Source organism: Antechinus flavipes, chromosome 3, assembly GCF_016432865.1.
Source record: "Antechinus flavipes isolate AdamAnt ecotype Samford, QLD, Australia chromosome 3, AdamAnt_v2, whole genome shotgun sequence".
Classification (NCBI taxonomy): Eukaryota; Metazoa; Chordata; class Mammalia; order Dasyuromorphia; family Dasyuridae; genus Antechinus; species Antechinus flavipes.
In genome coordinates, this window is record NC_067400.1 from 247,907,560 (window position 1) to 247,933,446 (window position 25,887).

General features: G+C 31.9%; 1 protein-coding gene across 1 annotated transcript in view; it reads right to left on the reverse strand.

Annotated features, from left to right (window-relative positions):
• Window positions 1–417: 417 nt before the first annotated feature.
• Window positions 418–25,887, reverse strand: part of ADAMTS5 (ADAM metallopeptidase with thrombospondin type 1 motif 5) — an 81,114-nt gene continuing 55,644 nt past the window's right edge. Inside the window, exons 4-8 of the mRNA XM_051984843.1 lie at window positions 18,867–19,150; window positions 15,889–16,072; window positions 15,217–15,392; window positions 12,124–12,299; window positions 418–4,296 (exon numbers count right to left, since the gene is read on the reverse strand). Of these exons, the coding sequence (XP_051840803.1) occupies window positions 3,729–4,296; window positions 12,124–12,299; window positions 15,217–15,392; window positions 15,889–16,072; window positions 18,867–19,150 (1,388 nt within the window). The 3' untranslated portion in view covers window positions 418–3,728. The remainder of the gene's footprint in view (window positions 4,297–12,123; window positions 12,300–15,216; window positions 15,393–15,888; window positions 16,073–18,866; window positions 19,151–25,887) is intronic.

The following is a 25,887-nucleotide window of genomic DNA, read 5'->3' on the forward strand; positions in this document are numbered from 1 at the left end:
CATATGTATGTGAATGCATATATATGCATGTATAATTTTTGTTGTTCAGACTTTTAATTTCATCAAAGAAGATTTGATGTAGAAATTCCTTCTAAAAGCACATATCAGAAATTTACCTAGTGTCTATAAGGTCTTACTGACTTCAAGATCAGGTTTCAATTATATCACATTGCCTTTCTTGTCTGTTTTAATATATATATGCAAATACATATATGTATAGGTGCGTAATAAAACAAATTAAGCTTTTCTATTAAAAATACAAAAGCAATCAATGCAAACTCACAAAAATGTACTTTTACAACACATATAGGAAGCATAACTTTTTAAAAAGGGCATCTAGCAAAACATTATATATATAATGTTATATATACATATGTATGTATATATAATATATACATATAATATACATATAAATTTATATTATATATAAGAATTTTCAAAATTGATATTTTTTAATTAAATAAAAATAAATAATTTCATCATACAAGTTCACATACCAGGTGCAAAACAGTAAATTCTTTCTCAGTGCAATATTTCTTTTTTATTTTTTGTTATTGAATCATTATTTTTAAGTGGAATAAAATTATTTTGCTAGAAGAGTAAAGGGACTTGAATTTGCCAAATCCCTAAAACTGTCCTACCAAGTACTTTTAAACATGGAGGCAAAATTAAATTTAACCATTATTACTGTTTTCTCTCATCCTTTTTTCTTCATAAGGAAAGAAATTCTAGCCATTACAAATTTTCATGAATGAAATTTCATTATCATCAAACCTGAGCATTTCAACTTACCTCAAATTTATTAGGAGGAAGCAGCCCTGAGCTTTAAGGACCCTAGAATTTTTGAGGCATAATGAAACTAAAGCATGTTTATAGTAGAATCAGAATTGGAAGATGCCTTAAAGGTCATCCCTAGTAAACCCTCCTATTTTTACAAAATATAAAAATAAAACATAGAATTATTTTTTAAAATTGTAACTATCAAATAAGGAATTTGAAGCCAGGTTTTCTGCCTCAGTACTTTTTCCAATGTATCATGCTGCCTCCTAATTCTAAGCAAAAAATAATCCAAAATCTATAAGACTATAGATCTAGGGCTGGAAAGGACTTCAGAAGATTAAATTGCTTTCTTTTTCCCTAATATACATGTTATTCTTTAGAGATATGAAAATGTCCATTTCTCTGAATTGCATTGTTCAATCTTAGTCATTTCATCCTTGTGCATACATTTTTAGAGTCATTTTACCCCTATCCATCAATAATAAAAACGGATACTGCTTAGACCAAAGAAACAAGGTTCTTTAAATATAGCAGTTAGATTTAGTGGTTTGTTTTTAACTCTCTATTTCATTAAAGTAATAAATACTAACACTGTATATTAATATTTAAGAGGAATATCTTCTTCGGAAAGAAAATAAAAAGCACCACTTATTTTTTTTTTATATCTACAATATTTTATGGCTCCATCACAGAGAAATAGGAATGCATGCAATGATTTTGACTCAACTCAGGTCTGTTAGGAGGAGGCAGCCCTGAGCTTCAAAAACTCTAGAATTTTTCAGGCCTAATGAAGCTCAAGCATAATGAAAATAAGGCATGTTTATAGGATCACAGACTGAGAATTGAAAGAGGTTACCCTCTTTTGATTCTACCATATGCATGCAATGATGAACTCAATAGCTATCTTCAACAGGATCAAAATCAAATGATGCAAAATTATGAATTACAGATATATCTACAAAGTATCAAAACAATTAGCTAAAATGTGAGTTTGGGTTATATAAGTGAACAAGTTCAATTAGTAATTTTTTCTCAACCATGTACAATGTGTTTTAATCATGTGAAGAGATTATATCACATGAGAGGGAATCAAGAAATGTGGTTTGAATAAATGCATTGGACATTATATTGGTTGGTCTCTGAGATGCCAGAATAATAAAACAGGTATTATGCTAAAATACAATGCAAATGAAGCAACACACTCTAAGCAACTGGGACAAACAGAAAGACTGTTCAGTGAAAAGACATAAATTGAAAAGGAATTTAAACACAGCAGTCACAGTCTGTGTCAGGAAAGCAAACTTGTCATTAGATTGATAGCTGTTGAATGAACTAAATCAAATAAAAAGTTTTGTTTCCCTTATGCCAAATTTTAAGTATTTCCAAAGTTAAATACTTCTGAACATCCATTTAAATCAATGGATTATAAGAATTCTTTACTTTATGCAAACACAATGCATAAAAATCCAAGTTATACTTCCATAAAATATGTCATATCTATCAGTACTATAACATCAGATATATGTAACTATTATAAAATCAAGATAAAAGGATACTGTGAAATTTCTCCAAATTTAGGTATCTATAGTTCTTTAAAAAAAATTATAACAAGGTCTAATTGGCATTAGTAATAAAAGTCTACATATTTTCAGACTTTAAGTTCATGTAACCAAAATTTGGTTAGGGAGAAGAGAAATCTGCTTTTTATGGTTAATATCACAGTTTTTTCCCTAACATAACAGTATTACAACAATATGCTTTTCATTTATGTTGATTTGTGTTTGAAGTGTGTTTGAAATACTAATTATTTCTCTCTTTAGAAAAATAAATTATTAATTTCTATGTAGAAAAAGTCTTACTAACATTAATGGCAACCATATCTAGATGTGGTTAATTTCTGAGTAACTAATAGTTTTAGTAAAACAAAATATGTAAGGTAATTCCTTACATTAATTCCTTATATAACATAGTTTTGTTTTTTTTAACAAAATGAAATAGACAAAAAGCACATTGCATATTTTCTGATAAGAGAGAGTTTAGGATAAAAGGTGTTAACATAGAGAGATAATACTATTTGTTGGTGTCTTTCCTTATTAAGGAAAATATAGCTTCTCTAATAGCTACTTTTAGGCACATCAAACTTTAGGTTTCCCTTGCAAACCACCGCAAGAAAACAGTCAAGAATATAGAGTTGGCAATATTATAAAATATTTGATTTTTTTCTAAATGATAAATTTCAGCCTAACCTCTCCCCCATTGAAGGTTTTTAAAAAATCCAAATTCTATAAGTATACATACATACAAAATATGTTCTAATCAGTTGGTTGGCAACCTAAAAAATACAGGTACTAACATATCAAATAAGAAACCCTTTATATATGTTGATAAGGATATTCTGATAATCTCTGCTCAAGAATTTTTTAAAATTACATTGTGTCATAGTGTTAGTTTTTTTTTTAAATATATTGTCTATTAGCAACAATAAGCTTATTTTTCCAGTAAAATATCCACAGCTCTTTCTGGAAATTTGGTGAAACTGAAAACAGCTGTAGACCTACTTTGGTCAATCACTTTACATATAGAATGAATTATTTTTAATAGAATCAAGATATATAAAAATTATGTATTTACAAACAGCAAAAATAAATCATGATTGAAAATTATTATGTCTTCAAAGGCATTCTTTAAGAGGTAGGTAATAAAAGGGGAAATAGTTTTGTACTCTTCAAATACCTTATGAGCTTACATTCATTCATTTTTCTAAACATTTTAGGCTTAAAGGACTTATAACAATTTTCAAGACTGTTTTTTAGTCCAATGTTTGAAAAGCAGATTCTGCCCATAATTTGAATCATGAAAGCAATTACAATAAAGTTTATATTTTCCATCCAAGGTATGCCAGTGCTGCATTGCCCAATTATTTTTCTAAACAAAATGATAAACACACTCTAGCATTTTTTTAGCAAACATTGCTTGAATGCTGAGGGCCTCTGTGACAGTAGACATCCTTTTGCTAATTTCTTGTGTCCATCCTGGCATTGCACAGTCCTGGTGTGCCAGCCTGTGTCACATGTTCTAGAACAGGAAAGCCATGGCCCTGTAACCCACTGTAGCTGTGAGGTCTGTGATCCCATTTTACTGCTTCCATTTTGACTGACTGAGTTTGATTTGAATGTTGACTTTTTGGGAACGAAGAAGCTATAGCGGACATCTACTGTTTTGCTTGGGTCTGTTGCCAGAATCTGAACTATGAGTATCTCTTTTGTAGCTGAATATCCCATCCCATGCAAGAAGTCATCCTTGTGGCTCCAACCACTGTAGTTCATGACAGTCCCGTTGATGTCAATGATAGTCTCTGATGTAGATATCATATACTTTCCATTGATCAAATACTCACCATTTTTCTTTTTCAGGGCTAAATAAGCTGTGAATCTGTTCTGGTCTTTTGCCTTAAATTGTCGGACTTTGATATGGGTGGCGCCTTCAGGTATCCTCACTACATCTGTGTAACCCTTACTAAAAGGCAAAGATAGACAGAGGCAGAAAGAGACAAACAGAAAAGGAGAGAGCAAAATAGAGGTAGAGAGGGAGAGATAAAAAGAAAGAGACACAAAGTACTTGATGAAACAAATGAATATTCTTTAAAAGTTTCATTTTGACTTAGTATTACATGTTCATTTTGTCATGATTTATAGGAGAGGTCATTTAGTCTAACTTTATCATTTTATAGAAAAGAAAATTAAACTCAAAGATCTCACAGGCTCAAAAATTCATCTAAGATTACCAAACATTAGGATTTGAATTCAGATATTGTGAATTCCAGCACAGCACTCTTTCAATCACACTAACTTAGCTTTCTTTAAAACAAATTGGTATAAAACCAAAAGGGACTGGTACTTCTTTGGTTTAGAGATCTCTCTATGAAAAAATGTGCTTTAACAATGCAGGTTGGCAACTTTCTTGAATATATAATCTTGGACTTAGAAAGTTAACTTATGTAAGATCACACAGTCATGTGTCATGTGGAACTCAAACCCATATCTGATTTCTAAGACAATTCTGTCCCCTAAATCATGATGTTTTTCTATAAAGTCAGAAACTATATTTCTTTTAAAAATTCATCATTTGAATATAATATTAATTAGAGCATGCTTCATTATCATATTAACTTTTGTTCATTAAAAACTATTCAATTTTATTCAATATGGGGTATCTATGTGACCCATGTCAATATAAAAATACTATCAGGTCCTACAAACCTGGAATGCCTTTGAATACAATCTTGTAACAGACTGAGAAAGATTATCTCAGAATAAGTCTAGCTAACACTGTTTCATACTAGAAAGGAAATTATGATTTTTTTTCCCCTACAGCATTTCATGAAACCATCTGTTTCACAAATACTCTAAAGTATCAAATGATATGACAATATGAAATAATACCAAATATTTAGTTCCCACCTTTCCTTATAAAACCTAAAGAACGTAAATGGATTCATCCTTACAATTTCATGTGCTATTTCTATAAGGTAAATAGAGATGAATGCACTTTTTTATAGCTAAATGAATAAAAACACAAGTGGATGAAATGTCTTTCTCCAAATCACAACTATAAAAAAAATGTAAACAGAACCTACCTCAACTTCTAGTCCCTTATTTTGTCAATAGACAATACTGTCATTCTAACTGTGTTGACAATGGTAAATGCAATAATTTACTCATCATTTTGCTATGAGGTGTCAAAAATAGCAAAATTGTGCCTCAATTTTACTTTACTATATTTTCTTAGCTACAATTCCTTTCTTAAGATCCATTGTGTTGGAATAGTGATGGAACTATAGTAGAAAGAAAAATAAATTTAGGCTTAAAAAGTCTAAGTTTTAATCCTTTAACAATATCAAGTATTGTTACTATGTTATTGTGACTATGGCCAAGTAATTTTATTACTATGTTCCTATATAGTAGGAATAGTAAAACCCATACTAAGTACTTTGCTAGTTTTGTGGGAAAGGTATATGTTATGAATATTAATGTTCTATAAAAATGTAAGGAGACTTTTTCACAAAAAGGTATTTGTGCAAATCCTAATACTCCCACAGTAAAACCTCTTTGAAAGAAGGAATTGTCTCATTTTAAGCATTCTTATTCTGAGTGCCTAGCACATAAAACATTTCATAATTATTTATTAAAATGAAATGGATGTAGACAATAGTCAAGACAGACTTCTTATATCAACTCCTGTGTCATAACACAGATTGTGATTAGAATCCACTTTATCATAACCTCAGAAATGGATATTTTGATGTTAGTCTTTGGTTTTTTTTCCTACTATGAAATTTTTGCTGACATCAGAGAGTCTACTTGTCATTTTTCTCTTCCATTGTTGGTACTTTGTAATTTTAGCTATTTAATCTTCTAGTAAGTTTTGTTAGACATATTAGTTTCATGTTATAAATAGTGCCATACATACTCAGATCATATTAATTTTGCTAATATCACAAAGCATAATAGATTTAGGGCTATGATTAAGTATACTTTAATTTCCATAGACCCAGCTTGTTTTTTAGTCTAGTGAATGAAACTCACTGTATAATATTCTGTTTTAAATATTTTAAAATTTTAGAAAACACATTTTTACATTTTTGTAATTAAAGCAAACATATAATCAAAGATACTGAGAGAGTGAGTTAGAGAATCATTGGATAATAAAAATCATTGACTGTTAGAATTGAAGGATCATTGAGTACAACTTTCCATTTTACAGAACAACAACAAAAAAAACCAAAAAAACTCCAATCCTGGTCCTAAGAAATAATAGGGAATTCAAACTTTATTCTGTATTGGTATTTTTAGCTTAATAACAGAATAATAATTTTAGCTTACTTTATAGTTTACAAAATAATTTATGTCATTAAAAATGACAAAATCCCTATGTGATAGTTAATATAAGTATCATTTACACATTATAGATAAATAAACTATGCCCCAGAGAGAGATGGTTATTTCTCTGAAGTCACACATCTAGTAAATTTCAGACTAAGGACATGAAATGGGTTCTGCACCTCATCTTCCATTGTTAACTTTACTAAATTACAGCATACTTGGATAAAAATTAATTTTGTTTCCAGTCAGTTGTCTTCCTTCTGCTTCACTAATACAGAGACGATTCTGGATTTACAAAAATACCCAAGATTCAGGTCTAAGTCTACTATGCTGGACAAACTTCAAATATGGTCCTAGAAAAAGATAGATTCAACTATTTGATGACCAGTGTTAACTAAGAATGGAAAGGCTCATCATGTAAGTGATAATTTATCCATGGCAATTCAAGAAACTAAAAACAAATAAATAGGGCAAATTTCTTTACTCTTGTGAGGCATTTTTTTCCCACTTCCAAAATAATGGTGGTTTAGAGATGGAGAACAAGATGAGGAGTAATTAGAATCACAAATATCTGAATTATCTATATTTACTGCAAAGTGACCACTAGAAGAATCTACCTACATCAATACTGATATTATTGTGATAAAGAGAAAAAATAAACAAAAAGAAATTATATTCAATGGAGGGAAGACTCACAGGTTCTCCTAGGAAAGCCAAGGACACATCCACTAGAGCAATGACATGCCTTGCTACCTTTTCCATGATTAGCATTTCACTTAAAACTGAAAAAAAAAAAAAAAAAAAAAGGAAGACATTCTTCCAATGCTAAAAGTGGCCAACATCAAAGCAAAGACTGAAAGGAATAAGTGGAGATGTATGTTTAGGTCTTCCAACACCTGAATCAAAGTCCCTGAAAAGAAGTGGTTGTTCTAACCAGAATGAATTGAACTTAGTCACCAAATTTCACATCGAGTACAAGGTATCCAATATAAATAGAATTATAGGAGATACATAGTAATGATCTATATACTTTAAAATTCAAAAATAAATAACTTTAATAGGATGTCATAATTTAATTGAAAATATTAATAAGCAAGAATGAATGGCTAACAAGAACAAATCTTATGTATAAAAATACATTTAAAAATCTCTCTTTTTAAAAAAGTTGGCTTCATCTGAACCCAAAGACAATAATCAACCTCATTTTGTGGGATATTCTATCCTCTTATCTCAAAGATCATGACAAACAGAAGAAAAAATAAATTGTAAAAAGAATGATACTTTATGTACCCAAGTCTATTGCAGAGGTTGAAGAATGTTATGAGACCCACCTCCCCATGTGACTCAATAAATGATACTTGGTGATTTTAATATAAAAGCAGTCATATAGAAAGAAAGTTAAAAGCATGTTGCCTAAGATTATGTGATGATCAACTGTGATAAACTTGGCTGTTTTCAGCAATGAGGTGATTGAAGGCAATTCCAATAGGCTTGTGATGTAAAAAGCTATCTGCATCCAGAGAAAGAACTGTGGATCAAAGGATAGTATTTTCACCTTTTTTTGTTATTGCTGTTATTTGTTTGCTTTTTTTTTCTTTTTCATGCTTTTTTCCCTTTTGATTTGATTTTTCTTATGCTTCATGATGAATATGAAAATATGGTGAATGGAATTGCACATGTTTAACTTGCAGTGAATTTTTTGCTGTCTAGGGGAGGGAAGCAGGGAGAAAAATTTGACATACAAGGTTTTGCAAAGGTGAATATTGAAGACTATCTTTTCATGTATTTGGAAAAACAAAAAACTATGTTTTAAAAATATGTTACAAAAGGCAGCTAAGTTTGAGGAATGAAAAGGACCAAAAGCATGAATGCTACTCAAAATCTTCCCATATATAAATCAAGAAAAATATCTTCATGAATTTAATTGGCAGATCCTGGAAATGGTGGGCAACAACAATAGGACAGAAAAAAATACATGACATTGTTTATATCTTAATGGAAAAGAAACAACTAATTTTTAATGGAAGAGATTTTTAAAATCAAAATCAGCTGTCTCTGAAGAGGCAAACTCTCTACTAGTCAAAATCAACATCAAATTAGAGCTAAGAATAAAGATGAGAAAATAATGAGAACTGAAGCAGTTTCAATCTGACCTACTCAAATACTTAAAAATGAGAAATGAAAATTCAACCAATATGTATCAACCATTACAACAAAGAAATTTCTTTGTCATTTTTATCATATTGGCATAGTCAATATAAGCAACGAATATCTCTCCAATTATTTAATTGTCTTTGTTTTTGAAAAGAGTAGTTTATAGTAAATAAACATAAAGAAACAAGAAACAAATATTTCTTGTTTACCTCTTCATAGGTAGAGTCAAATATTTTACACATTCAGTTATTATTTTGAATGACATTCCCTTTTCTAATTCTTCTTGCTGAGTTTGTTACCATATAAAGGCTAATAATATATGGGGATTTATTTTATATCCTGTAACTTTGCTGAAGTTATTGTTTTAATTAATCTTTTGAGTATATCTAAGGTTTTACAAATAAACCACTGTATCAAATGCAAACGTGATATTTCTTTTCTATCTATGCCCATTTCTCCACCCCCCCCCCCGCCTTCTTTATTCTCTTGAAACTAAGAAAGTAACAAAACTTCGCCTAGCTCTTGAGTTCCTTAACTCCCACTGTGACTCTTGAAGACAGCTGGAGTCAGATGAGATACATGCCTCTTTTTCCTCATTAGATTTCATAGCACTTCATTATTTAGTCATTTCCATACCGATTTGTCTTACTGGGTTTTTCTTGTCTCTCATGTAAACATTTCTGGGTCTGCTCAAGTCTGGTCTTTTCATCATGAAAGTTTAAGAGTCCTCTGTCCATTAAAAGGGATAGTTTTCTATTTCACAATTTTGCCTTACTAAGAATGTGTTCTAATATCCATATGACCACAGAAAAATGATTCACCCGAGACTAATAAAGGAGGTTGATTGGAAAAGCAACAGCTTTCCCACATATCAGACCAGGGGCTCTAGAGTTACAAATTGTTCTATTTTTATATTTGGAGAGACATTTCATTTCCATATTGCTAAATCCATAAAACTGGAGTTCAGCACTCATTCCTTAAAAAGGGCAGTGTGAGTTTGGAATGATGGAAGCGGGAAAGAGACGAAGAGATTGCAGGCTGGTGCTTTCTGGCTGATAATGGAAGTATCTTTGGGGAAGCCAATTTAGATACACCATACTAATAAGGCAAAGGCATTACCTTGTATATTATACTCTTTTGGTCATTAATTAACAATGATTGACTACTTTTTCATGGACTTGCAGAAAATAATATAGGAGCCAGTGTAGGTGGCTAATGCTATTATAATATCTCCAATATAACCTGGATATCCAGGCAGACAATCTGAACTAAAAAGACTGTTGAGGTATATAATGGATACAAGTAGGTTCTATACTTTTTAATACATTTTAAAATTTAATTTAACATATGTTTGTTATAGCTTATTATGGAGTATGGGGAAAGGCTTATAGCACATTTTGGTTGGATTGTAAATTTTATGGAAACTATCATAACATAAACTGAAAATCATGTTGTAGCCAAATTATGGAAGGTTTTAAATGCCAGACTAAGGATTATATTTTATCCTATATGAAGTTGGAAGGTTTTTTGAGCAGAAAAGTAACTTTATCTTTTGAAGATTATTTTGGTATCTGTGGAAAACATTAATTTGGCATGCTAACTTGGTCTAAGTGGAATGAACCTTAATCAGTATTAAGAAAAACATATTTTATGTAAAACTTTATATGGAGATTTGTTTAAAAAAAACATTTTAGGAATTTGATTTGATAAGAGAGTTCTAGCCTGAACCATATGCAGAGAGATTTAGTGAATGAATCCCATTAACAATATTTTATAGGTAATTTAGTTTCATATACATAAAAATGAGCAACAGAGTAACAAATACTGGCAATTTTTATATAATCATGACTTTAAAGAGCTAATACATGGATGACATTGCTTTATACAGATACATTCTAAAACAAAGTATCAAAAATGTACCATTATTTTATACAAGAAGTCACTTTTTTTTTCTTTTTTTCTTTTTTCTTTCTTTCTTTCTTTTTTTTTTTTTTTTTTGCTGAAGCAATTGGAGTTAAGTGATTTGCCAGGGTCACAGAACAAGGAAATGTTAAGTGTCTGAGGCCATATTTGAGCCCGGTCCTCTGACTTCAGGGCTGGTGCTCTATCGACTACACCAACTAATTGACTCCACTAAGTCACTTTCAGCATATGATTGTGGCAAATTGCATAAACTGGGGATTGAATTTTCAAAATCTCAAATTGATTATTTAGGGGACATTTGAAATATATTATATGGAAAAGAGCTGTAGATATAATACTTCCCCTCATACAAGTGAAGGCAGAGAAACTTTATATAATTTCAAGGTCATGCTTAATGCTACCTATAATGTAAGATGACTAATAAAAGCAATCTTAAATCTAAAAGATGTCATTGAGAAAATATACAAATATGCAAAAGGAGCTCTGTACTGCCACCTATACTTTAGCATATTGAGTTTTGGATTGATAAAAGTTGCATGAAATATGAAGGTAATAGGTTATGATTTAGCAGCATTGAGAAAATGCCCACATTAATAACATTACAGGCTCATTAAAATATCAATTTTGCTGTTAAGTTTCATTATAAATCAATTAATATTTTGCTCAAAATATAAAATAAAACACACCTCTAAAAATATTGAGTTGAGAAATTTTATCAAGAAAGTGCCTTGCGCTATTCCACTATAATGTAGAATAATGTTGAATCATAGAATCATATTGAAACACAGAACTGGAAGGGGTCTTTTAGAGATTATTCAGTGCAACATGCTCATTTTAAGATATGAGAACCTTAGATCTCATATAATTTATACAAGCTATGAGCTATTATTACTACTGAAGATCAAAGGACTTTCCTAAGAAGTTATGTCAGTGAAAGTAGCTACATGTCACAGTGGATAGAGTACTGGCTCTTGAGTCAGGAGGATCTGAGTTCAAATGCACCCTCAGATACTTAACACTTACTAGTTGCCTGATTCTGAGCAAGACACTTAAGCCCAATTGCCTCACAAAAATAAATTAAAAAAAAATAACAAAGATCTGTCAGCTCTTGATGACTCTTACAATTGTGCCCTCAATGCCAGAGAACATCCTCTGTGGTATGTGTTCCACATTTACAGCTCTCAGAGCTTTGCGTCCTTTCTTTTTTTGCCTTCATATTTTCAATTTGCTATTAGAACAATGTTATATTGCCACCTAATCTCTATTAATTATTCTTCTTTAATCATAAGTGTATATAAAATTTGTTACTCGTATCTCTTAGGAAACTAAAATTTTTGAATATCAAGCTTATTTATAATAAAGGATACTTGTATCATCATATTACCTTTTTTTGTTAAATGTTCCCATGACCTTCGTACAGCTGGAATTATCTCCTCCACATATACCACACTTATCATATTGGAGCTTTGAACCAATAATGTTGTCACAACCAGTTCTCACACATTTCCCTTGGACACATATTGAATTACTGTATGGTCTACATTCAGTTCCATCCTTCACCTAGGTAATTAAGAAAAAATTAACTTAGAATTGTTAATTTGTTATACCTGTAATTTCTACATTGTAATTTGTTAAAGTTTGCTTAGAAGGGTAGTGTGCAATCAAAACATATAATTTCCTAAAAACAATGAACTATATAGCTATTTGTATTTTGTTGGGCAATTCCATGTAAAACCTTGAGTTTTATAAATCTAGAAACCTTATTTATAAAAGAATCCAAAGCTCTCAATTCATTTTGTAATGTTCCAGCTAGCTTTCTGAATGTCCTCCAAATGAGTCTTGGTTTCAGCAGAATAATCACCACAAGAATAGTCAGGAATAAAGTCCAAAGTCTTTATTATCGCCTTCACAATCTGTCTCCTTCACCTGGGGCAGGGCTAGCTTTCTGGGGGACCTTTAAATAGGCCTTGGTCTTAGTGGAGAAATGCAGGAGGCAGGAGAGCCACCAGGATGGTGGGAGATGGAATGTCTCTCTTCCAGTCTTTGCTGGATCTTATATACCTTATTGTAATTACATCATTACAGCACAGTAATTATGTGTGAACCTAGAGAACCATTACATCACCATGCTAAATACTAAGTATATATGTAAACTAGATAATCATTGTCTCATCAATTCCTCTGAATTAACACCTTGTTTGAAGCATACTTCTCCAGAGTTCTGGCTCTCTACACTTTCTGAAATGCTTTCTTTGTGGTCACTGTGAAAACTGCTTTATCTAGTGATAGGGAGTATCATTTAGCAGATACATATTGTAGGAAGGGAGGATTAGTTGGGAATGTGCTAGTATATGTTTAATAATTGACTGCAGCATGTTTGAATTGGATCCAGCAAATCTCTGGTGCCACTAAGATATCTGAGATGTTAGTGTAACATTATCATTAATTTAAAAATAATCATCTCGAAGTTAAAAGTACTATCTCAGTTTAGAAAGATTTACCCATTCCCTATTGAATAGTTCCAAATCTCAGTGGAAATGAATAGATGGATGGTCAGTCTGAGGAAGTAACCTAAAACATAGACTATTTATGATATGATCAAAATACTCAGGAGGATTTGCTTTAGGGCACATTGGCAAGATTCATTAACAATTTTCATGTTATAATGCTACTTAATACATCTTTGTTTTGGTTCATGAGCTTTGAAAAAAATTGCTACATATCCATATATATATGTGTGTGTGTGTGTGTGTATAAAATATATGGGTAAGAAGAGAGTTACACACACAAAGATACAGAATTTTTAAATACCATTTAAAACTGAAGAAAATTTGATAGAGATGAATTATTTAAGTTCTCTTACAGTTTTTTTTTTTTTTTTGGTCTTCTAAATGGTATTTTAAAAAAAACACACACAAAAAAATCTTTGAAACAGATTTTCATATAAATTCCCATGTAGTTATTATTTATATGGTTATAATTTTGATTTGGCCCTGAAAAGACACGTTTGTACTCTTAGAGTAGAGATTCCTCCTTTCAAGATCAGAAACTCATCTGAACCTTAGAGTTTGAGAGAATTGCCTAAGAGCAAATTGATGAAATTTACCTCTTTCCTCAGGACAAAGAAGTTGAGGATTATTTGGCATGTTATCACTTCATGGAATATTTCTACTTAGCTCAAAGGATATTTTTTCTTTAGAAATGTATAAAGATAAAAGACAACTTAAAATTTTAAAGAGAGTAGCCTGTGGAATGAGAAATTAAGTGACTTGCTCACTATCCATAGATACAGCTAGTTTTAACTAATTTACAATTTTGAAAATTGTAATTTTTGATCTGTTAAAAAATCTAAACAAGTAAAAAATTAGATTGCTATGAAGTTTAACAAATTTTCCTAGTAATAAAAAGAGGTACATGTTTACTGTCAAACTCATAGTTATAAAAGATTTAGAAGCTTTTGGAGTAGTTGAGTTGCCATATATATGTGCATTTAAAATGATCATATCAATACAGCAAAGATCCATAGTGCAGGAATACCTCCACCAAACACAAATTATAATTTGTCTATAATTTAGTAGATAAATTTGGAATTGCCTATGGTTCATAGAAATTGACTTATACTCATGGTTAGAATCCAGTTCTTCATGACTATATATTAAGTGCTCAACAACTATAAAAAGCTTCTTTTAAAGGAGAAATAGATAAGAGAAAGAAAATTAGACTTAAAAGTCTTAATCAATAAAGTCTCAAACTTCTCTTGAATATAGATTGAATTAATGTATGATCTACATTTAACTTCGACCTTCATCTAGTTATATTGAATATATTAATTTAAAATTTCAAGAATGAATATCACTTCGATTTATTTGTTATACCTGTAATTTCTATGTAATTTTAGTTTTCTTGGAAGGGTACCTGTAAACTATGTTGTCAAAGCATATAGTTCATAAAAACAATGAACTGAATTGTTGTTGATATTTTGTTGAGTGATCAAAGCAAGGCTTTAGTTTTATAAAACATGAAATCTTCTTAAAAGATCTAAAGTCCTTAATTTTCTTGTTGCACGTGTAACTCTTTTCCAAAATATTTTATGTACATTTTATATATTTATGTTTAAACATTATCGTGTACTCCATATTATAAGATATATTTGGTCAAAAGTATGAAGTTAAAAATAGAGACAAAAAAGTAAAACTCATTAAGAAAATATTTGGAAAAATATACAATAAATGGTAGCATTTACTCATATATAAAGGAGAAAAGCTGTTTTACATTTTTATTAAAATCCTTGGAAAATAGGCATGTTTATTTTCTTTACATATTCCTTAGTAAATGTTTTGTTATCTAATAATACTAACGAAGGTATTCTGTGTGATTTTTGAAATATTTGCTGCTATGAAACTAAAAGCAGCCAATTACTTTTTAAAAATAATAATCCCAAGCAATTTAAACACAAAGAATAAATAAATGTAATTACCTTTGGGGAAAATACCACATAGTAACCAGTTCCTTTGGCTCGACATGTCAGCTTGCACACATCTGCAGGCAGAACTCCTGCATATTTGGGAACCCACTCCACGAATGTCTTGATCCCTTTTATATCTGACTGAAATCCATTTTTTGCTTCACATTGTTCCTGACGAAAGGCTTTAGCTAGAAAATAAGCATCTTAGCATTCATTTCTATCTCTGTGTTTTATGTAAGTGTCAACATATTGGAAATTTCCTGTTGTTTAAGTCTTAGAACATTTGGAGATTATATTTTAAGAACAAGATGAAAACATCAGCTTTGATTTTTTTTTCTTTTTCTCCTCCCTAAATAATCAGATTCTTTACTTAGAGCTAAGGATGTGATACTTTTCTCCCAGAACTTTGGCTATCATCATTATTATTAATGCCATGTTATTTAATTTTTATTATAATTAAATTATTTTTCCACACTGTTCAATTATTTGAATACTGCAAGAATCAGGTAATCCTAGAATGACATTCTAAAACTACACTTCCATTTCTACCACTTTTCTAATGTGATGTCATCAACCTAAGTAATCTCTCCCATACAGATCATGGTATCCTATTAGATTAATCCCTGTCTGCTATTTACAACTATTAAAATAAGAAAAATATGAGACAAATATTAAGGAACATACCATATGTTGGACAGGCTGTGACACTGCAGGAACGGTAAATGGCTCTTTTTCCAGTGCAATATCGGCCATTGTTTCTAGGTGCTGGGTTATTACAATGGCGAAAGGCAAACTGAACTCCTCCCCCACATGAACGGGAACATTGTCCCCAGGAACCCCAAGAACCCCAATTGCCATGGTTTGATGTCTGAAATAGAAAATAGAAGATGTTTCAATGGAGATAAAAATCTTGCTACAATTTGTAATATCTTTGGGGGCATCATTTGGTAATTCCTGTTTTAATTTCAGTTTCCAAAGTATTTATAGGATTTATGGCTGGGTGGGAACTTAAGGTGTCATCTAGTAAACTCTACTTTATTCTACTGATTGGGTAATTGAGGTCAACAGAGGGCCAGACATATATTCAAGGTCACACAGATAGTGAGCAACCAGGCCAGGAATCAAATGGGTTCTTGGACTTCAAATTTTATTTGCTTTCTACTATATCACTTCACCATGTCAAACTATGAGATGTTGCAGAGACTGCAGAGTCCAGAATGGGTGCAATGATTATCCACAAAGAGTTAACTAAATTGTCAGTTGATCCTTTCCTAGCACAGCAGGATGCAAGTGGTTCATGTTATCTAAGTGCCCATTAAAAGGAAGGCATCACCTCATGGGAACTACAGAATATCCTTCTGCCTATGAATTTTAACATAGTGGGCTTTTTTTAAAAAAAAAATAGAACAGGCTCAGAGTCATTTTATTTCATACTACTATCCTGATTTGTCCCTTAATCTTTGACAACTAGCGATTTTTTTCTCTCACCAAATTTTCTATTTTATAGCATTTAGGTAAAGCTCTGTTATTAACAATAGATTTACTTTATAGCAGGAAAATCTAAATAATCTGATCATCAAGTGCAAAAATTGATTCATAATAATAACTTTAAGATGCAAAACATTTTAAATTCATTTGAGTCACATATCCTTCTAAGTTTTATATATTAAAATACATATATATATATAGATAGATATATGTATATATGTTCTCTCTGTGTGTATGTGTGTGTCTGTCTGTATACATATATATATATGTATGTATGTAATTATTTCCCTCATTTCAGAGATGAGATAACTATCTCAAAGATGCAAGTCACACAACTAGAGTAACTGCTAGTAATGGGATTGAGTCCATGGCTCTCCTGATGCTAAATTCTTTCTTTCTACTATACTATGCTGTTTTCCTTTGTGACTCCTACATTCATTCATAATTACATAATATTAGAACTGAGTAGGATAATGAAGAAACTGAATCCTTCCTGGAAAAAATGCAATATCTACCTGTCTAGTGATACACTAAAAATTAATAATTTCATCAGTATGAATATCACCACCATTGCAACAGATTAAAGCCGCTTCATCTTTAGCATTTGCCTTGGTAGTCAATCTGCTAGTGATAAGCCTCTCTACACTTAGCCAGGCTATTCTTTGAATGACTGCTAGATGGCAAATATTGATAGGCTATTCTTATAGCATTTTAACTCAGTGAGATGAGCTCTACTCTCAAAAACTATATACAAGATGTAACATAAGAGCAGGACTTTCGTAGAGAGTCAAAAATGCAGACAAAAGTAAAGACTTTCAGAAAAGAAAGAGACCCCATGGAACAGTTAAGGGTTTTTTTTTTTGTCCTGTAATGAAGTTTGGAAATAGTCCAAATTCCTTTGGTTAGTGATTTTTGTAGAAGGTTTGCAACAACTATAGAAATAATCCAGAGTGTTTCTAAATGGACATATAGATAGGTTGCATGTCTCATTGCCTCATAAAACAAAACAAAAATGAAATACAAAATGTGCTGTTTCTACCCTGTTGTGCTGAAGGATCCTAGGAGTAGAAATGAGAAATAGAATATTTTGCTTCATTCCGGCAACCAAGAGTAACAAGCGTTGACCTGAATTCAGGAGGAGTACAGATAACTCTAGACTGGGAATCCTTAATTGTTTTGTTGTCACAGATTCTTCTGGAAGTCTGACTAAGTTTATGCATCCCTTCTAAGTATCTTTTGTGGCTTTTACTCATATTGCAAAGAAATGTTTTTAGTTACAGGTTAGTTAGACACATTTTTTCCCATGTAAGTTCAAACAGTTCTTGAAATCTATTTATGGGCCTCGTAAGGAGTTCATGAGCCACAGGTTAAATAAGAACTTCTGTCCTAGACTCTGTGGTTAGGACAAATCACTACTTGGAAAAAAAAATAATAAACAAGAGCACCCACACTGGTGCTACCACGATTTGTAGAGAGTAAAATTTTTAGAAAGAAAAGGATTAGATTTGAGTCCTGGTCTTGTCAGATTACATCATTTGTGTGACTCTGGACTTCTCTAATATGAGCTTTTAGATTCTTGATTCATAAAGTGGGGGAGTGGGTCAGAATAGCTTTAATTTTTTTTTTTTTAACATTCTGTGATTCTGGTCTCTTAATGGCAACTCTTATACTATCCTCAAAAGAATTTAGTTCTGTCCTGGATCTGGCTTTTAGTCTGCCTCTAACTGTGTGACCCAAGGCAAGCCATTTAACTTCTTAAAAGCTCAATAAATTATTTCATTTTAAAAATTAGGGAGTTCGTCTTCAGGATATTTATAGTTTCTTCCAATTCTAAAATGCTTTGAAATGCTAATATTAGAATGTTGACGTATACACAAAACAGGTTTCCATGTAATACTAATTGTCAATCCCAATTCCCCAGTAGTTTATTTCATTCAACAAGCATTTGCTAAGCACCTATTATGTGCAAGACACTATGCTAGACATTATATAAATAAATAAATTATCATTATGGTTTAAAATGAGCAATAGAAGATAAAAAGCAAATTTCCAAATTGAAAACACTTTCTTCATTGAATATTTTTGAGGATTTCTCACAGCAATCCTAGCACATGCCAAATAAATCAAAATCATATTTGAACTTCTGGATGTTGTACAATATAGAAATGATGTACCAAATAATATTTTTTCTTGGTTTTGTCGACGCACTTGCCCTGAAGGCAAATCCTTCCTTTCCCACATGGCGTCCCCTCCACAGCTGGAAGCTTCTTGGTCAGACACACCATTTGGCCCTGTCGAACAACTGCACACCACAGGCGAACACAGACATCCATGCCAGGACATACTGTGTACTCAGGCCCAAATGCCAGCTTGCATTGATGGATAGCATCATATGTCTGTCCTGGGAGCTCTTCAGGGCCCAGGATCTGCTTTCTTGGTAAGTCCAGCAAACAGTTACCTGAAGGGATAATCCAGGTTTTGTTATTACATTGTTTCTAGGCTTTATGTTAAGTTAAATCATGACCTCAAAAATAAATACACAGGCAACAGGTGAACTGAAGTATGATTTTGCACCAATAATTATATTTTGCGACTTGCAGGAGGAGCAGTCTAGAGAAAGTGACTAAAGGGTTGGTTCTTCTGGATATGCTCTTGTATCTTCAAGTGCATTAAAAAGTCATCTAGTTTTTTTGGGCCTCGGTTTCCTTACTTGCAAAATAAAGGAATGGGAAAAGATATCTAAAGTCCCTCTCTAGGTCTAAGCTTCTATAGCTATATATTTAAGAGGATTTGAATTTTAATAGGAAATTTATACAAAAAAACTTCAAGATTCATAGGAATGAGAGAAGAATTAGTAATTGGGGACAAAGATAGGCACTGATTTGGAGGCATTGAGCTGAAGGGGTATTGCTTACTCATTAGCTTGACCTTTTCTACTCTTTCTCTTCTTTCAATATTCTTTGGGTTCAACTTTTACAGGAATTTATACTTATTACACATTATTGCAAAAATAGCAAGGGCTGAATTATAATCTTGAATATAGGATCAGCTGAGTCATCGTAGCTAACTCTCAATCACTGAGTGCTTTAATTTCTCCACTTCTATAATAATGACTATTCTTACATTCCTGAAATATTTTGAGGATAAAATAAATGTTAAATATTCAGGGAGAAGATAAAATTATTATTCATATGGTAGATTACAAGTAACCCATTAAAATGTGTTAGTAAACAATTATTAACAAAATTGGCAAAGTTAGTGTTTAGTACTAATAAATTAGTAATAAATTACTAATATTCAGTTAAAAATGACACAGTTTTAAGACTGCAAAGGATCTGAGAGTTTGCTAGTCCAACTCCCTAATCAACAAATGAATCTCTTTTACAGGATCCTTGACAATTACTTATCCAATCTCATCTTGGATTTGTCCTTTGATAAGGAACTCACTACACTAGTGATGTTCACATATATGGCAAGCCAAAAATAGGTTTAAAAACCATCATTTTCATGTTTAAATACAGGAAAAATCAGGAATTGTTCATGTGTTTCTAGGGAAGGAAGTGAACATCCAGCTTCCAGTCCATCTATTGAATTCCTTGCATCTTTTCCAACAGCCTTCACACTGTTTGCTTTGTTCCAGGAAGTTTAGCTCCCTGACCTCTACTTTCCAGCTAGCAAGGCCAAATCCTTAGATAGATAGATAATAAACCTGAACTTATTCCTCAATAATTAACATACTCCCACACCATTAAATCCTCTCTAGTAGTCTGGTAGCTGTTATCTACAGACTTCCAAGAAATTGCCTTCTTCTTTAATGAGTCTAGTGCCTGGCTCTTTTTCTCTTCTCCATACATGTAATAAAGAACTTAAATCCTGATATTCTCTCAAATGCCCTAACTTCCCAGTTTCTCAATTTACTCATTTTTCATGATCTACCACTAACCCCTCTCTGCTACTCACAGAAATCATCATACCATCATCTAAAAAGTATCTTACCACCAGGTTTATGAACCCAGAAATTCCTTTATCTGAAAATAATCGGTTGTCGTTCCATTTCTTCTTCTGCCTTGCAACATCTAATTCTATTTTTTGTCTTCATTGTAACTTTCAAGACTTAAGTTCTTTGCCAGACTTTCACTCCTATGCTGGCTATATTTTCCTCCCTTTTCTATACTGACCCTGATTCTGTCACTGATCTTTCCCAGCCAAGCCTGAACCTGAGATTGTTCTCACCATTTACTGCTTAAATTTCTATTCACATGCTGTTGAATAAGAGAATAATTAAAACATATAAAAACTATGTAGACTGGGTCCACAACAACTTTGTTACATATTATCAACCTCACTGTAGCAATCCTTTTACCCCTTCCTCATCATAGAGGTTTTCAAATGTTTTTACACCTCTTCAAAGCTCTCATGGCTCACTTTGTTTACTCATTCAGGTAAAAACTTCATTTCATATGTGGCTGGAAAAAAATGAAGTTATTCATTAAGAACTCCCTTTTCTCCTCTTCTCCCCATTTCACTCAGATTCCTTTGACTATTATCTGCTTCTTCATTCTTTTCTTTCAGGAAGAGATGAAGCTTCTCCCATGTAAAACTAACTCCTTGACATCCACAGTAATCCCATTCCATCCCATCTTCTCCATCAGATTGACTCCTCTTGAGATGGATGATTTTTGTGGGGTTCCTAAATTATTCCTGTTTTAATCCAATCATTATTAATCCGTTTGGTATTATTCCATAAGGGTAGTGATTATAGTGATGAAACCTCTACAGTAAATGCCTGCAGTCTCTTTTTTCTCACCACTTTCCAACTCTGCAGTCTGGCTTCCAATTTTGTTAGTCAATTGAAACAATTCTCTCCAAGGTTACCAGTGATTTCTTAATTGCCAAATATAATGATCTTTTCTTAATTTTCATCTTTCTTGAATTTTCTAAATCCTCTGATAGTATGAAAGAAAGACTTTTCTGGCTAAAAACCCAAAGAAGATAATTGATCCCTGGAACTTCCTTTCTTCTTACTCATTCCTATCTTTCCATTATTCACTCTAAGCTCTTAATTCTACATTTTTACTGAATGCTCCCCATCATGGAATTATCTCCCTCTTCATTTCCCCTCCATCTATCTTTCCTGACTTCCTTCAGGCCTCAGCCAAATTTCCACCATCTACAAGAAGCCTTTACAAATCCCTTTTCATGCTAATGTCTTCTTTTTGTTGATTAGGTATATCCATCCTTGTTTGTGCAACATTGTTTTTATATTGTCTTCCATTATACTGTGAGCTCTTTGAGTGCAGACTTTTTAAAAATTTTAATTTTAATTTATTTTTATTTTTTTACTGAGGCAGTTGGGATTAAGTGACTTGCCCAGGGTCACACAGCTAGGAAATGTTAAGTGTCTGAGACCAAATTTGAACTCAGCTCCTCCTGACTTTAGGGTTGGTCTTCTACCCACTGCACCCCCTAGCTGCCCTGACTTTTTTTTTTGTATTGTATTGTATTTTGGGGTTTATTTATTTATTTATTTTGGGCCTTTCTTTTTCCTCAAAAACTAGGCATAGTTCATCACACATAGTAATACATACTAAAAAATACTTAATTATATTTTTTATTTGACTTGACTTGAAATGTTTTCACTTTATTTAAATTTCTTCAAATCATATATCCATGTATTTATTAAACTGTAATCGTAGCAGTATATAAAAAATGTACAAAGAGAGAACAGTTATTCTTATGTTCTGAGCCAGGTTCTTAAGGGATACCAGGAAAAGTATTAAAAATTGATATGTAAAACAAAATGAAGAATGGGACTTTCCTCCAGTTCCCATTAACTCTCAAAAGGACTCAAAAATAAATTATTATCAGATAACAGAGCAATTATAGTTTAATTCATAGGACATGAAAGAGAGAAACGTGTTATCTAGAAGCCTGATGAGTTGACTCAACACCAGTTCCCCACCAGACTCCATATTCTCAAAAGGTACACACAAATTCATGAGCTTTTGCTTATGGGCCATGTAGTGTCTCCACATGGTGTAAAGATTTTGCTTGAATATATCACTGGCACCTACTTATCACTCAAAAGATAGACCATGATTCTTCCCAACTATGTCAGGAGAGGAGAGAATAAATATATTGCCTTATGCCTGCAATAGCCCTTAGGATACAGATTCCCAAGGTTATAGATTTTCTTTCAAGATTATCCTTATTATGTTTCCTTAATCTTTCAAAACAAAACAGCTGATGATTCACTCTGACCAGAAAAAGAAGAGACTTCTAGAAAAAGACTGGGGCAGGTAAACAGCATGAATAGATAGATCATGTCTGAAAGGAAGCAGACTGAAGCATAGTTTGGGATAGCTACTCTGTAGCTCCTCTTTTCAGGATATTTAGGGCAAGGTTACTAGTCAATGAACCATAAATCCCCTAACAGGGGAGGAATTTGAGGAAGTTTTTCATTGTGAACTATTTGGTGAAGGTATATCCACCAGAAAGTAAAATATGTGGAAATATAAAGAAAAATATAGAGATGCCAAAAATTCAAAAGAAAGAATATTCAACAATAACATAGAGCATAGGTAATTAAATTAACAGAAAGTGTGCTAAAACTAAAACTGGAAGGAAAGATGAGTACTAAGACCTCAAGTAGACTATGAAGCTCACTTAACAAATAAAAGAAAAATGAATCCATACCTCATGAAATTCAAAAACTTGAATGATTTTAAGAGAACTTACAACCAACAAAAAGAAATTCCAGAATTGTCTAAAAGAAATAGAATCTGTAGGAGAAGAATTTAGGAATGTGCAACTATTAAAGAATTTATAAGCCTCAAAACAGAAATAAAAGACTCAATTAGCAGCTTAGAAAAACAAATGAATCTACTATGGAGATTCATTGAAGCAAAAGGGTAATTAATGACACACTTGTAATATAAAAATAGCAAAGTGGAGGAAAATTTCACAAAAGAGAAACAAAAGGCCACAATATTAAGGAAACAATGATTTTTAACACAAAGACAGGATATACAGAGACAACTTAAGAATCATAATTATTCCAGAAAAAAATTATAAATAAAAAAATCTGAACATTATAATGTATAATAAAAGACTTCCCAGAACTTCTGCATATAGAAAACAAAGCACCAATTGATTCTTGAATCCATTTATTGCTTTTTAAAAAAACCTCATTCATCCAATTACAAGATGCAGTAATTAAATTTAACAATTCCAATAAAAAAATAAATTCTACAAGTACCAAGGAGAAAGATCTCAATATAGAAAAGAAAGAAAATAAAATTTGAATAAAACAACACTAAAAAACTAAAACAAAACAAAACAAAAAAACAGGAGTGAAATAACATTTTCAGTAAATAAAGGTGTTCAATAAGAAATCAAAAATGAACACAATGAAGAGAATATTGTATATTGTAACAGCATTATTGCTTTAAGAACAATTTTGTCACACTAGCCCTAAAGTCAAGAAGATCTGAGTTCAAATCTGACCTCAGAAACTTAACACTTTTTAACTTTGTGATCCTGGACAAGTCACTTAACCCCAATTGCCTTAGCAAAAAGAAAAAAAAGAATTTTGATCAGCTAAGTCATTTTCACTATCGTAAGAGAAAAAAAAGTAATGAGTAGAAGGATATATTAAAATGATTTTATACATACACACACACATTTGCCTCCAGTAGCCATCTTGAGGGAGGGAGAGGGCAGGAAGGAAAACAGGAAAAAAGAAAGTTGCTTGATAATTTTGTTATATATTTAAAAGGAATAGCAAATTACACACAATAGATGCTCAGTTTCATGTGCAATCACTTTTTTTATTCTATGATACCATGGAAATGCTTGCTTTATTTCACAAATTAAAAATAAAATAGATAATTTTTTAAATGACATGCTCTGTAAATCTGAGACTAACAAAGAAATAAGATAGACATTGAACAACAACCAGCAACATATTTGAACAGAATATTCAATTAGCAAATGAGTTGAATTTAGATACATAATGACTAAAAAAAATCATCAATGGAATAAATTACCCCAATTTTATAGCATTTTTTAAGAGAAAGAAAAAGAATGATTTATAGGGTAAGATTTTTTTTCCTGAGGCAACTGGGGTTAAGTGACTTGAACTGTGTCACAAAGCTAGGAAATGTTAAGTGTCTGGGGTCTGATTTGAACTCAGGTTCTCCTGACTTTAGGGCTGGTCTTCTAACCACTGTGCCAACTAAAAGTAGATAAAAATCAGATAAAAAAGTATGCAAGGCAATAAAGTTATAGATGAAATTTAAAGAAATGGCAAAGTGAAAGTATAGAAGTAAAATGGAAGCAAGAGGGACTAAATTTCACAATCCCACTTTAGGTGAATCAATACAGCCAATGAGATGGATTTATAGAATGGAAAGGGTACATAAATAAGATGAAGGTGAAAGAAAAATGGTGAATAGTGAAAACAAGGCAACTTCGATAGTCTCTCCACAAGAAAGAGATCTATAGGAGAATAGGCACAAGGGAAGGACAGCAACTGGTGGAATTAGAAGAATTTTGGGGAGAGGTTGTCCCACTTGCCCCCATGGCAGTTTTGGGGAAAATGTGAATGCATGTAATGGGAGATGAAGATTTTTTTAATGGGGTTAGGAGAGGTATTGTGTCTTCATGAATATCCTGTCCTAGATGCAGCTGATATCCAAAGTGGTGGGAGGGGACTTGAATTCAGAGATAAAATAGATGCCTTGGCCAAAGATATAAAGAATGATCACTGGGAGGACAGTGGGTAAACATGGATCACAAATGAAACCATTAACAACTCAAATTAACAAAATAGCAAATAAAGATTTTAAATAATCCAATATCTGAAGACAAAATTGAATTAATTGTAAAGGAACTATCAAAGAAAAAATATGGAATTCAGAGAGATTTCCAGAAGAATTTTATCAAACATTTACACAGTCAATAGCCATATGATACATATATATTTTTTAATTCTTGAAAATTGAGAAAGAAAATACAGTAGTATATTCAGGAAATTCATTCTGCCCCTGAGGCTTTCTCAGCTCTGGGTTTCTCACAGTGAAGTAAACTCATCCACCGTGGCCCTTTCCTCTAAATAGTCAGTTCTTCCCATAATTTCCCTTTTAAGGAAAGTACCCAGACCAGTAATGTAATCATTATCCTTTAGGCTTCACT